This window comes from Saccostrea cucullata, unplaced genomic scaffold, assembly GCF_032062105.1.
Source record: "Saccostrea cucullata isolate Sc308-1 unplaced genomic scaffold, CSIRO_AGI_Scuc_v1 ctg208, whole genome shotgun sequence".
In the NCBI taxonomy this organism is placed as follows: domain Eukaryota; kingdom Metazoa; phylum Mollusca; class Bivalvia; order Ostreida; family Ostreidae; genus Saccostrea; species Saccostrea cuccullata.
Window position 1 is genome coordinate 382676 of NW_026930701.1, and position 13351 is coordinate 396026.

The 13351-nt window shown below is 36.6% G+C and overlaps 1 protein-coding gene across 3 annotated transcripts; it reads right to left on the bottom strand.

The window, feature by feature from the left end:
• Window positions 1-35: 35 nt before the first annotated feature.
• LOC134229702 (calponin homology domain-containing protein DDB_G0272472-like) lies at window positions 36-12731 on the bottom strand. Of its 3 annotated transcripts, none has more exons than XM_062711471.1 (9): window positions 12523-12731; window positions 8857-9078; window positions 8561-8674; window positions 6104-6121; window positions 5200-5355; window positions 3392-3487; window positions 2345-2477; window positions 1500-1856; window positions 36-674 (listed from the first exon to the last, which is right to left on the bottom strand). In XM_062711471.1, exons 1-9 carry the CDS (start codon window positions 12547-12549, stop codon window positions 661-663), a joined length of 1137 nt encoding a protein of 378 aa, XP_062567455.1. In that variant the 5' UTR covers window positions 12550-12731; the 3' UTR covers window positions 36-660. The 3 variants fall into 3 exon arrangements, with proteins under 3 accessions (XP_062567455.1, XP_062567454.1, XP_062567456.1); XM_062711470.1 differs by having other exon boundaries at window positions 6104-6166; XM_062711472.1 differs by lacking the exon at window positions 6104-6121.
• Window positions 12732-13351: the final 620 nt, after the last annotated feature.

Below are 13351 nucleotides of genomic sequence, written 5' to 3' on the forward strand. Positions count from 1 at the left end.
GATTAACAATGAGGAAACAATTTCTGTGTGTTAATGGGGGAGGGGGGAGGGGGGTACCAAAAAAGATGCCCATGGGCCACAACACTCACCAGAGCAACTTTTCAAGCACTTTCCTTTAGATTTTAAAGAAAATTTTAGATTTGTTAGAAAAATAATCCCATATTATGACCCCTCGCTAACTCTGTGGGGCCTCTTCTCTATGATTGGGGTTGCCTCAAAATAGATTGGACTAAAATGGTGCGTATCATCATGATCATCATGGTTAACCGTTATCAACTTATATATGGCTAGCCTTAGTACAGTATTAAAGATTACTCATGAAAAATTATATTATATATACTTTTTTATAATGAGTAGATTGATCAGTAATTTATTTTCAGTATACTAACACAATGATCATTTGTTTCATTCAATGAACAGAACACATTTAAAATGGAATTAGTTTGGAGAATTTCATTTTCTATTATCGAAAGTTGAAAAAAAAGTTGATCACAATCTCTGCTCTGGATCTCCAAAATCCAAACCATCTTTAATGTAAAGACAGCCTTGCGGAGTAATTGTCACTTTGTTCTATAGGTTGTCGGTCCATCTTTAAACAGTTAAATGTACGTCCGAATTCCTTATATTGCTTGTCGAGGTTAGATTCACTTCATTTGCGGGCTAGACTTCGTTGGCTGTAAAATAATCATATCACATGTTGAAACATTTGAAGAGATGATTTTTATTTAGAATACAAGAAAGTATATAGAAATGAATGCACAAATGATTATAATTATAATACATAATATACATTATAAAACCTCATTTACGTAATATTAAGACTCTATCCATGCACTTGAGGCCTATGGATAAACATGACATTCAAAGTACATGTTTGAAAGTATGTTGCTTTTTCTGTGCTTTCATATATACAAATACAAACTAAACAAGGACATCTGCCACCACAAAGCTCAGCATCCCCTTGCAAAAGAGTATGTCATTCTATACATGTACATATATTTCAATTTCTATTTGACGTTCTTTCTGTGATAACTTTTGAAAGATAGTTAAGTTGATTTCTTGATAATTCTACCGGAATGTAAATTTCACCGAGCGAAAGGTCAGGAGCTAAGAAGCCTAATATGTATATCTCGATGTAAATTACTGTTGCTGTAAAATCACATTCGTGGGGTTAAACTTTGGAGGTTTGAGGAAAAAATGTTGTGTCATGGGGATTTGATTTCGTGGATGAAGAACATTTTAGTAGATGAGTATATGAAATTTTACATTTCGTGGTGGACATGAATTCTTTATTCCTCGAAAACAACGAAAATTAAACCCCACGAAAATTAGGGATTTCACGGTATTCATACAGGAAGAAATAAATTCATTCCACCCAAACATTATAAGCGCATTTCTGTATACGTGTACCTCTCTAGCTCCTTTGCAAGGAGATAATAAAATATTGAAATTAAGATATTAATAATAGAAAATGTAATGAAATATTGATTAAAACAGACCTAAAATATCTTTCTTGTCGGCGTCGAGATCCACGTTCGGGTCACGGTCGGGCCAGGATTTTGCCTTTTTCCGGTTTTTCTCTGATTTGTCTCTCTTTTTATCAATAGGGGGCAGGTTTTTCTTGTGTCGAGATTTACTTCTCCTGTCAGGATTTTTCACTTCCGGTGTGAGTCCTTCTGGGTCGTGTTTGTCACGTGCCGTTAAGATTTCCTCCGCGAGATGTTTGGTGTGACCTCGCGGCGGTATGCTAGCTTCGCTGTATTTGTCAGGACTCTCTGGTGCTAAATGTCTGCCGAGTTTTATCTTGGGTTTTGATTTTCGTCGAATGCCTGTCCAGTCTTCAGGAGATTGGTCAGCTAGAAAAAAATATGTTGTAAATTGTTGTTATATTTTCAGGAGAGCGAGAACAGTTATACAGTCATGTTTATACTACTAGTGGTTAAAACCCTCCTTTTTCTGTCGACGTCCGAGATACCCCACACCCTTCTTCTATCGTCTCTAGACTAACACCCCCCCCCCTTTGTCCTGATGACAAAAGTAGGGTACCTGTTCCAATCAGATTGTATATTTCTTACACTGAAAGTGGAATTTTTCCAGCAGAATATTATTAACATTAGAATATTATTAACATTTCTCATGAAGCTATAACAAGGTTTAGTTGTTACTTCAATTTTCAGTTATCTCCCTTACATGAGGGTCATTCGTCCTTAAAATAATAAGTGTGAAGCTTTTCTAATTTTTTGTGAACACATTTATAACTAATTTACCCATAAACTATTTAGGAATCAAAAAAGGTAAATTAGTAATTAACAGTGTTATTGCCCAGTTTTTGTCCAGAACTGACCTTCTTTACTGGGGTCCTTTCTGATAATATCTTGTCCTACACCGGAATGTCCGAAGTCCTGCCAGAATTTGTCTACGTCACCTTGGGTTTTAAGAACTCCCTTTTTCTGTAGATCGTCCGAGAGTCGAACAACCTTAAAATAAGATATGTAGTTAAAAATAGGACATTTTGTTCAATTGTTTCTGCACAACGCGTCGTGTGCACCACTACTTCTTCGTTGAACATTAATAAGTATATATGCTCTTAAATTTTGGCCCAGTAATTTTATGCTGAAAAAAAGCTGTTTAGGTAATCATCGCACATGAAAGAGAACTGCTTCTCTATTTTTATTTCACAATATATTTCAAAACATTACTAACTGTGTGTTTCTAACAGTTTTATTCAGTACTGCATGTACAAGTCATACATGTAGCCCACCGGAGCAAATTATCCTGCCATCTAATATCGCGGTATCAATAGGCGAAACCTTCGAGATTCTCTCATTTCAGGCCAAGGAGGGCTATATAAACAATCAAGGTTTTTAGACATGATTTGTTGTGGAAGGAGCTAGTACAAGAATATAATAATACCGGTAGGAATAAATGGGTAGAAAAATTTTGATGTGACAGCATAAGTAAACGGATATTAGTAAGTAAATCAAGACATATCACATTCTTGTGCGCAATAATTATAATTTTTTCCATGGTTAAGACTGTGCATAGCTCTATATGGTTGTCCATCCAATTTTTTTTTCAGACCAGCGGGCTACAGAACTACAGCAAGACAAAAAGACATGCAAATTAATTCTATAAATCACCATTATAGAATTAACAATAAATAACAGATTATCCGTTATAGAATTAACAAGAAATAACAGATTATACCCCCAACAAAAATTGTGCACATTTTCTAAGTATAATGAAAGGCTCTGTGTACCTTTGCATTTTGGACTTTGGGGGCGTTTTATATCAATTCGTTATTTCTATACTGGTCCTACTTTCATCATTTTGGACTTTGGGAGACGTTTGACATACGGCAGTATAATTGTTATCTCTATATTGGGCCTACCTTTCTCATTTTGGACTTTGGGAGGCGTTTGACATACGGCAGTTCGTTGACTAGTTCCTGTTTCGGTCTCTTCTTGATGCTCATTCGTAACCGCTCCTACAGCAAAACAAACCTGTACAGCTGGAAGTTTACAAATAAAGTAACAATCTATTATCATAAACTTTACATGTCTGTCGTGTTTGTGACTATAATAAAATATATAGATAACTGCGTAGGATAAGAGAGGGTTCAATAGGAGTGGTTAGTTCTTACTAGTATTCAAGGTCCTCCTTTTATATAAAAAAAAAGATGTGTTTGTGAAACACTATGCGCCCGGCGGCAACAAATTCAAAAAACATATTTTTAGCGTAAAGGTCACAGTGAAGGTCACAAGGTCATTGATCTTGGTGTCATTTGAAATATCTTGATTAGTGAAGTATACATACCAAATATGAAGTCTCTATCTTTCATGGTTCAAAAGTTATGGTGAAAGTTTAAAAAAAAGCTATTTTTAGCATATAAGACACAGTCAAGGTCACAAGGTCATTGACCTTGGTGTCATGTGAAAGGGCTTCGTTAGTGGAGTATGCATGCCAAATATTAAATCTCTATCTTTCTTCGTTCAAAAGTTATGGCGAAGGTTAAAGTTTGCAAAAAGTCCTCTATTTTTAGCATAGAGGTCACAGTCAAGGTCACAAGATCATTGATCTTGGTGTCATTTGAAAGAGCTTTATTAGTGGAGTAGGCATACCAAATATAAAGTCTCTAACATTCATGGTTCAAAAGTTATGGCGAAGGTTAAAGTTTGCAGACAAACAGACAGACAGACAGACAGGACAAAAACAATATACGCCTCGGATCTTTCGATCCGGGCGCATAAAAAACATCCCCTTTCTCTGAGATCTTACAGTCGAGCGTTAGGGATCAAGATTGGGGGGTGGGTGGTTTCGGCTTAGTTCCAATTAGAGGTCCTCCTATTTTGACGTACCTCTTCCTCTCGGGCCTTGATTCTCCTGGGCACTTCCTCCTTCTCTCTCTCACTTTCTCCTTTCTGTCTCTTTCTCTCTCTCTCTCTCTCCTCTATCTCTCCCTTTACGTACCTCCTCGCGGGCTTTGATTCTCCTATCCCCTCTCTCTCTGTCTCTCTTTCTCTCTTTCTGTCTGTCTGTCTGTCTGTCTGTCTCTCTCTCTCTCTCTATCTCTCTTTACGTACCTCCTCTCTCTTTCTGTCTCTCTCCATCTATCTCTTTAGGTACCTCCTCTTTCTCCCCCCCTCTCTCTCTCTATCGCGGATCAGTACCTCCTCTTGCGGGCCTTGATTCTTTTGGACATTTCCTCCTCTCTGTCCGTCTGTCTCTCCATCTGTCTCTTAAACGTACCTCCTCTTGCGGGCCTTGATTCTTCTGGACATTCCTCCTCTCTGTCTCTCTCCTCTCTCTCTCTCTCTTTACGTACCTCCCCTCTTTCTTCTCTCTCCCTTTACGTACCTCCCCCTCGCGGGCCTTGATTCTCCTGGACATTTCCTCCTCTCTCTCTCTCTCTCTGCCCCTCTCTCTATCTCTCCCCCTATCAGTACCTCCTCCTCCCGGGCTTTGATTCTCCTAGACATTTCCTCTCTCTCTCTCCCCCCCCCTCTCTCTCTCTCTCTATCAGTACCTCCTCCTCGCGGGCCTTGATTCTCCTGGACATTTCCTCTCTCTCTCTCTGCCCCCTCCCCCCCTCTCTCTCTCTCTCTCTATCAGTACCTCCTCCTCCCGGGCTTTGATTCTCCTAGACATTTCCTCCTCTCTCTCTCTGCCCCCTCCCCCTCTCTCTCTCTCTATCAGTACCTCCTCCTCGCGGGCCTTGATTCTCCTGGACATTTCCTCCTCGCTAACTCTTCTGTCTTCCCTCTGTTTCTCCACTTTGTCTTGGAGTTTCTTGATGTATTTTTCATACCTTTCCATCTGCTCGCGCGCCACAGCCTCGATTCGGATTGCACGATTCTACAACATAAAATATCAAATCCGTCCCACCTATGTATACTTTAACGTACTTGTGCATGGTTTTCTTTTTCTACGTTTCTCGTCAGAATGCTTTAGAATACTATTACTGAACTACTGTGTCAATTTTAAAATCCTAAGCTACTTGTACGCTGAACATATATAAAGCAAAAATTTGAAGTCCCATACCCAAAGTACAAATACTGTAAAGGAAAAAAGAGTCCATCAAAACCCTGCAACCACTGCCTTGACAAGGGCGGATCCAGCAGAAGAAAGGGTCTCCAGGTATTTCGTACCCATCTACAGCAGTGTTATCAAATTCAGAAAAATAACCCTCTAGCTCCTCTTTCCTCAATAGGAAAAATACTACTGGATTCGCATTTGCGTGAAATATTACTTGTGCTGTTTATTGCTAGTAATTTTCAATCTTACTTCTTATCTACGTTTTATATAATTAAGTTTTCCCTCGCAATTAAGATTGAAAATAAATTAACTATACTTTAATGAAAAATTCCTGCTTGGAAAAAAAATCTTTTGTTTTTAAAGTTTGTTCCGTAAAAACACCAAAATTCCCCATACCCCGGTAATGCGCCACACGTCTTACCACATATATCCCAATAAACGTACGCAAACTATTAATATTATATTTACCACATATCTTAATGACCTTACCACAAACATTCCAATGACTTTACCACAAACATTCCCATGACCTTACCACAAACATTCCCATGACCTTACCACAACTTACCACGTATTCCCTTCTATCCTGAGTCGAGGTAACATCCTCAGATAAGCGCGCGATATTCCTCCGCTGTGGAACCATGTACATATACATTGTCAAGTCATTCACTTATTTCACTCATGAGTTAATTTGTTTAAATTTACGCTCCTATAAAATGCCTTTGTTTAAAGCCATTGTGTAAGTCATTTGAATTTTATAAACAGAAACAATGGCGGAGATGAGACGATATCCGAAATAAAACGAATAATATATAAGCTTCCTTGATGAATCTAGAGGTCTAGAGAATGGTCTGTTTACAATAGCAATTTCTAAACCAAAAGACAAAATCAATGAAATATTTTTCCGTTTACATGGTTTGTGAATAAACCTGTGTTTATGTAATTTTCCTTTCATTAGCGCAAATAATTTACGACCCCATACATAATTCAAAAAAGACCAACTCAATTTTAAGATAAGACAGATTCGAGGAACTAGTTTAAAGCACCTTCTTTGTGTCCGGGGACTTTCGATTGAGCCTGACACGCGATAATGAAATATAAAATTGTCGCTGCTCTAGAAAGATATTTACACGTGTTATCACTGAATTCCTCTTTAAACACCGGAAATTGAAGAACTTTCACTAGTATTCGGGCTTTAATTATCCTGGGTGGTGACGAAATATACCGGGGGGGGGGATCACAATTTGTTATGGAAGCTCTACTCACTAACAGAAAACTGCTTTTTGGTCGTAGAGAAAAAAAAGCATATAAAGGTGTGGATATTAAGACATTTTCATTCATTTAAAATATAGGACTCCTGCCTTATTTCCGCAGGAAAAATATTCAAAGACAATTAATGACTACTTGTGAGCAGAAGTCACTGCTGTTACCTTACATCGGGGAAATTAGTGAAAATAGTGAATTCAATTACTTGTTCTTGGTCTTATGTAATGCTAAAAATATTTTAATCTTTTCCAAAACGTGTAATTAACTTTAAATAATAATTAATCATACTTCTAAGGGCGATCACCGTATAAAACTACCCTATAAGTATAGAGCTCTTTTGTGTGCAGTGTTTAGAGCTTCCTTAAGGACATACATATACTAGTACTCTTAAGGACATATGGTACGACAAAACGGATGCCTGGATTGTTATACTCAGTATATCATTTGACTTATTTGGTTTGTAAATGATTGAAATAATAAAATTTCTAAAATATTCAAGAATTTGTTAACTTTTTCACGATGTTCAAAATCACACCTTTCTGCAACCACCTCATTAATCTATATAACTTTTTGTCACTTTAAAGATTTAAATCCATTAATTGTAAAATTTTGAATGAAAAATTAAAAAAAATGTTTAAGTTATATATTTTACTCATATAATCATAATTTAAGTTGTTATTTTCAAGAATGTTGATAAAATTCTGTTTGTATTATCTGTCCTTTTCTGAGTTAATCAATACAACCATTTTTAATCTTGTTGGTCATGGTTTAGAATACAGTTGAATAAACAGCTGATTGAACGTATCACAAAATTATTCGATAATTGTTTTTGGAGCATTTCTGTGAATCCCACCTATTAAATTAATCCCTTTTAAAGGAAAAATTTAAAAAACATTAACTCTGCTTTCTTTAAAATAATCCGCCATGATGACTTTCGGAGAAATGCAACGATTTTATGCATATTCCTCCGCCAATCACATTCGAGATTTGTAGGGAGTGAAGCGGTCAGCCGAGGAGTGCCGATTGATCATTCAACTACAATTAGATTCAATTATCTACCCTTTTTCTTTTTAAAACACAACTGAAAGAATTCTATCAATAATAGTACGTAGAACAAAATCAATTAAAGATTATATATCTTACATTTTACCTTACACACTACGGTGCAAATTTTAGTAAAATTCTCTGTCATCCTCGGACTTTCAATGAGGAGTGCCATTTAATTCTCGAAGCTATATACTTAGTGTCTGTCAAATTCTCATTGGTTAAGAAATTGATAGCATCATATCAGCAACTTTAAATTGTTGCTGACAACGATGAGACGACTTAAGCCCCATCTCTCTGTCGTACGAGACGTTACCATTGGATCATTGGTACACTCGTTGTTATTCGCCCGAATTTCTATATCATGTATATTCAGTATTTCATCAATGAATGAAAGGCTGTGTAAATTTTTAGACGCTTGTTATGTAACGTCAAGAATGTCACACCTTACTAGAAGTCTAAGGTTAACTGAGAATTGTACTATCACGCCTTACTGAAAGTCCAAGGATAATCGAGAATTGTACTTGCCTGCCTTACTAAAAGTCCAAAAATAACTGAGAATTGTACTATCACGCATTACTTAAAGTCCAAGATTAACTGAGATTTTACTATCACGCCTTACTGAAAGTACAAGGTTAACTGAGAAATGTACTATCACGCCTAACTGAAAGTCCAAGGTTAACTGCGAATAGTACTAAGAACAATTAATCCTCACCTCTGTTGTCCGCCGGGATTCTGACGCTAAGTTTTCCAGGTTAGCACCTTTAGATCGAACACTCTCCGAATAGCGGATTTTTGTTCTCTTCTTTTTCTTTTCTTTCTTTCTTGGCTAAGAAAAAAAGAGTTCCACTTTGTTTTAATTCTATTAATGGTAGTCAGTGGCATTCTTAATATGAAATCCACAATTATTTATATATATTGTAATCAACACAGAATTTTGTTACTGTAAGTACGGAAGTTGAGAACAAATTCGGTATGTGGTAATTAAGTCCATTTCCTATTTCTACTTACCATCTCCTCGCTGATTGGTTCGCTGTAAAGATTAAGGATGCTGGGAAAACTTGACGAGGAGCGGATCTTGAATCCATACCGACTGAGGCGCGACATGGGCGTCTCCGTGTTGACCGTGTAATTGGAGTAGGTGTCCAGCTGGGTGGAGGTCGTGCTGAAGTTGTCGTCTGCATACTGGTCCTCCGCATCCATGTAGGGGTTAGTGGTCGGTCCGGGGATGGTCTGAATTTATACATAAATTTAGTAATATACATGTTAACTTTGACGTAGTGACCAGGGGCGCTGGAGCATTTCTTCATACTACCCCCACCCTACCCTCAACTTCCCGCCACCACCCTCTAAAATGTCGATATAGAGGTTAGTGGTCGGTCCGGGGATGGTCTGAATTTACACATGAAATTAGTTGTTAACTTTCACGTAGTAAACGGTGTTAGGAAGTAGGGCTTTTCGTCACACTCCTACCCTCCCCCTTCCCACCACAACCCCCTTAAATGTCCATACTCAAATCTAAAATATTTATTTTATAAATGCATGTATGCAAGTATATTATTTTTTATTATCAAAGAAGCACATAAGATTGTTTTGAACATGATTTTATTGAAAGAATCAAATGGATTAGAAACAAGTTCTTACAACTTACTAGTTCCTCTCCGTAAGATTCGCAATCGAATATTACGATTTTTTTTTTAGTAAGTTAATTTAAAAAAAAAAATTTTTGGAAAATCAATCAACATTGTTCTGGCTTATCATGTACATATCATTGAAAAAGGTAGAAAAAAACAAGGGATAATCGGCTTATTTGTGTGCGTGTGTGTTGGTTGGGGTATCTCCAAATTAAGACGCATACAGAAAATTCCTCATTACCCTTGAATTTATTTCACATTTTTGTAGAAAATTTCCAGATAAACACAGATAATAACATAGAACGTTTAAGAAAAGAAGAACTGAAAATAATTATTTGTGACTGTTCATTTTATTTTATTTTTTATCGATTTTTTTTTAAATAATTCAAACAGGTTATGTTCTATAATTCAAACTTCTGAGGTCAGGGGTTACATATAGTACCGTTCTTAATGACAGGTGTTCTTTGTAGATCACATAGCGTTGGTTGTCTCAGATATCACCTTTGTCTTTCAAATTGAGTTGAATTTGACAGTTTATGAATGAACAAACATGCGAAGTGCACGGAATTTTTAAAAACCGCATGGCGGATTAAGAGTTAAACCCATGTAATTCTAAGTGATTGTATATTTATGTAAAGGACTTTACTAGGCATAGAAACAAAAGATATATATAATTATTCATTGATATTGCGCAAAATATAATTGATGGTAATAATAATAATAATAATGGTGTTAATAAACACACAGAAAATATTGAAAAATTATAATTTATAATCGTCATTCATAACTATATCTATTTCAGTATCAATCATTTATACATTGATATACATGCATGTCGATATATAGATCTTAAAGAAATTAACATTCCGTTCATTAAAACTTAATTATTAGCAATAATTAAACAGGTAAATAAAAAAACAAAGAAATTGAAAATTATACGAGTATTCATATTGTGATTTCCTCTTTTAACTATTGTTCACAATAAATAACCCTCCATCACCGTAAAGTAGTTCTTAGTCGGTTGGTGCATGCATACATATGTCTTTTTACATGCGGGGGGGGGGGGGGGGGGTCCGCTCCCCCCCCCCCCCCCCCCCCCCCCCCCCCCCCTGTGAAATTTGCAGAGGTACCCTTAAATGTATATGCTAAACCAGATAAAAGTGACCTTTCCCATCCCCTCTAGAAAACACCGACCCATCCTAGAAAACACATAAATTATCTTTGTGCATTTGGCATGAAAAGCCCCTGGTTTGAAGTTTTAACCCCCACCCCCTCTCCCCCGAAATAGTTTTCATGTTTGGGAGTTTTTTTTTCTTTTGCTTGTCAGAAATTTCTGAGTTTGATTTTTTTTTTTGGACCAGGGTGCCCCCCTGGAGAAAATTTCTTGATCCGCGCCCTGTGAGGAAACCAGGTGATTAAATGAGTCTTCTAACGTTCGTATAATGCAAATGATAAATTGCAGTACACGTAATTGGAAAATTTGCTTTAATAGGCCAAAAACTAACACTTTCCAATCTATTCAAAACATTTAGTAAATGTACCTGTATTTTGACGGCCCCTAAACAAATACCCAAAAGAGAGGTTTTCCCTAAACTTGGCATGTATACTGAAATAAGTTACTTAATTATGATCAAAAAGTAAAGAGTCGGTTTTGAAAAATATGATTTCAAGTGATATTTTAAAGGAACGTTTTATGATTTGAAAGAGGAATAATAATTTGATATACAATAAGGGGGACAGGGGGGGATACATCTGTGAAAGGTTGACGATCTGAGTAGCATGTCATTGTTTTTTGTGATTTATAATCCAAAACCTTGGAGGCTTTTAAATCATTTAATACACACACAGAGAACATTTATATAACAACTCAGAATTAATCCCCAAACGTTAATCGGGGACTTACCCGGTAATCAGTCGTTTAATATACATTTTATGACATACTTTGGTCATTTTTAGGGTAGTTTAAGATTTTTTACAGGAAAATATTTACACATATTGATACATATTGAAAAAATCTTTAAACGTCCAAAAATAACATAAATATGAAAATGAAAAAAGTTAAAGAAAGAATGTGACTTTAAGAGGCATGGATCCAGAGAGAGAGAGAGAGAGAGAGAGGGGGGGGGTTGGGGAGAGAAGGAGGGAGGGAGAGTGTTATATCTATATACATGTATAACATGCATGTATATCTAATAATCTGAGGTTTTCCAGGATTTTTTCACGATTTTAATATTTTACGTGCCAGGAAAAATCCTCCAAATCGTGAAAGGAACCCGGAAACGTCAGATATGATATTTTGGACGTATCTAATAATAGTACAATCCTCAGTTAACCTTGGACTTTCACCAGGCCGTGACTTTCTGGACACTACGTAATTAGCACCTCTCAAATGACGACATAGATTCTCACTGATTGAGAAATTAATAACATCAGCAACTTTAAATTGTTGTTGACAACGATGAGATGACTTTAACCCAATCTCTCTGTCGTACGAAACGTTACCATTGGATCATTGGTACACTCGTTGTTATTCGCCGGAATGTATATTTCAACAGTGAATGAAAAGCTGTGTAAATTTCAGACGCTAATTATGTAACGTCGACGTCAATACCACGCCTTACTGAAAGTCCAAGGCTAACTGAGAATTGTACTACTAGAAACTACTTAGCAACCCAAAAGTTTAGGGTCTGGAGGGGGTTATCCAGTATATGTGATATATCTACAGTACTGTTTTAACAAACCTTTAAAAATGGGGGGGGGGGGGGCGATGGAGAATGAGATGGAGAGGGGTATTTCATGGGATGTTATTTCTTCTCCCTTTGACCACGTATAGCTGTTGGTTTTCTACGTTTCATTCAATTCAATTAAGCTTTTACATCTTCTCATCCCCCATCAATTTTGTATGCGCATGCGTGATTAACATTATATACATTAGATGAGCCGAATGCATTTTTATTATTCTATGGATTTAAAACAAAAAATATAGCTAGAAAAAATAAAATTACTTCTATAGATTTTTTAAAAATAGTATTGAATTACTTACAGTTCTTGCTACTGCGGTGGCAGACATCTTTTATTTATACTAACAAATATTGCACTTAGTATACTATAATAAAACTATGTCCACTCTCAATTCCATATTACGTCAGAGTAGGAAATGGCAGCATTGGTCCACGGGGCTACTCCCACTAACGACACGGTCCGCGATTAAACTCACAGTGCACCTAAATAATCAGCTGTTACTGTATATTACCCCCAACACGGGAGAGAAACCGTGTTAAAGCCCCGGAACAACGGCTTTGTTTCCAACGTTGTTTTGTTCTAATCATGTTCAAGAGGTCGTATTATTTAAAATTTTAAAAAGCTTGGTTAAAGTAGATTGGTATTTTAAGACTTTATATACCTATTAATTACCATCATTGCCTAAAAAGACAACAAAAAGGGTGCATTGCGTGAAATCTTTCAAACGTAATTTAAGCGGTTCTTTATAAAGCATTGACAGCGCACGGGGTGACGGCTCCAGGCGCGGATCCAATTCCTTTTGTCAACAGTTTTTACTTTGTTTTTAAAGGACGCCTATAGGTAGTTTATTGGCTATTTGAAGTGTTTAAAAAACTAGAAATAATCAAATTATATATTTCCATTTCTAATTTCTAATTCCCCTCTGTAATAACTCATTGAAAGAAAGCGGATTCGATTTCTGGATAATTCTACCGAAATGTAAATTAGGCATGTCGAAAGGTCAAGAGCTAAGGAGTCCTAATATGCATGCAAATCTCGTGCAAATCTGTCTCTGTGTCTGACGCAAAGGAGGCCAAATACTACTGCCTTTGTGTTCGACGTTGACCAATGGGTGAGGACTTTTGAAATCG

Bases quoted from the DNA above. Each gene is read 5' to 3' on its own strand.
- LOC134229702 (XM_062711470.1), bottom strand. From the start codon at position 12,549: ATGTCTGCCACCGCAGTAGCAAGAACT. The intron at 9,079-12,522 runs GTAAGTAATTCA...GTATAAATTCAG, and splicing joins CCACCGCAGTAGCAAGAACT to ACCATCCCCGGACCGACCAC. The intron at 3,488-5,199 runs GTACTGATAGAG...GTTTTGCTGTAG, and splicing joins TCAAGGCCCGCGAGGAGGAG to GAGCGGTTACGAATGAGCAT.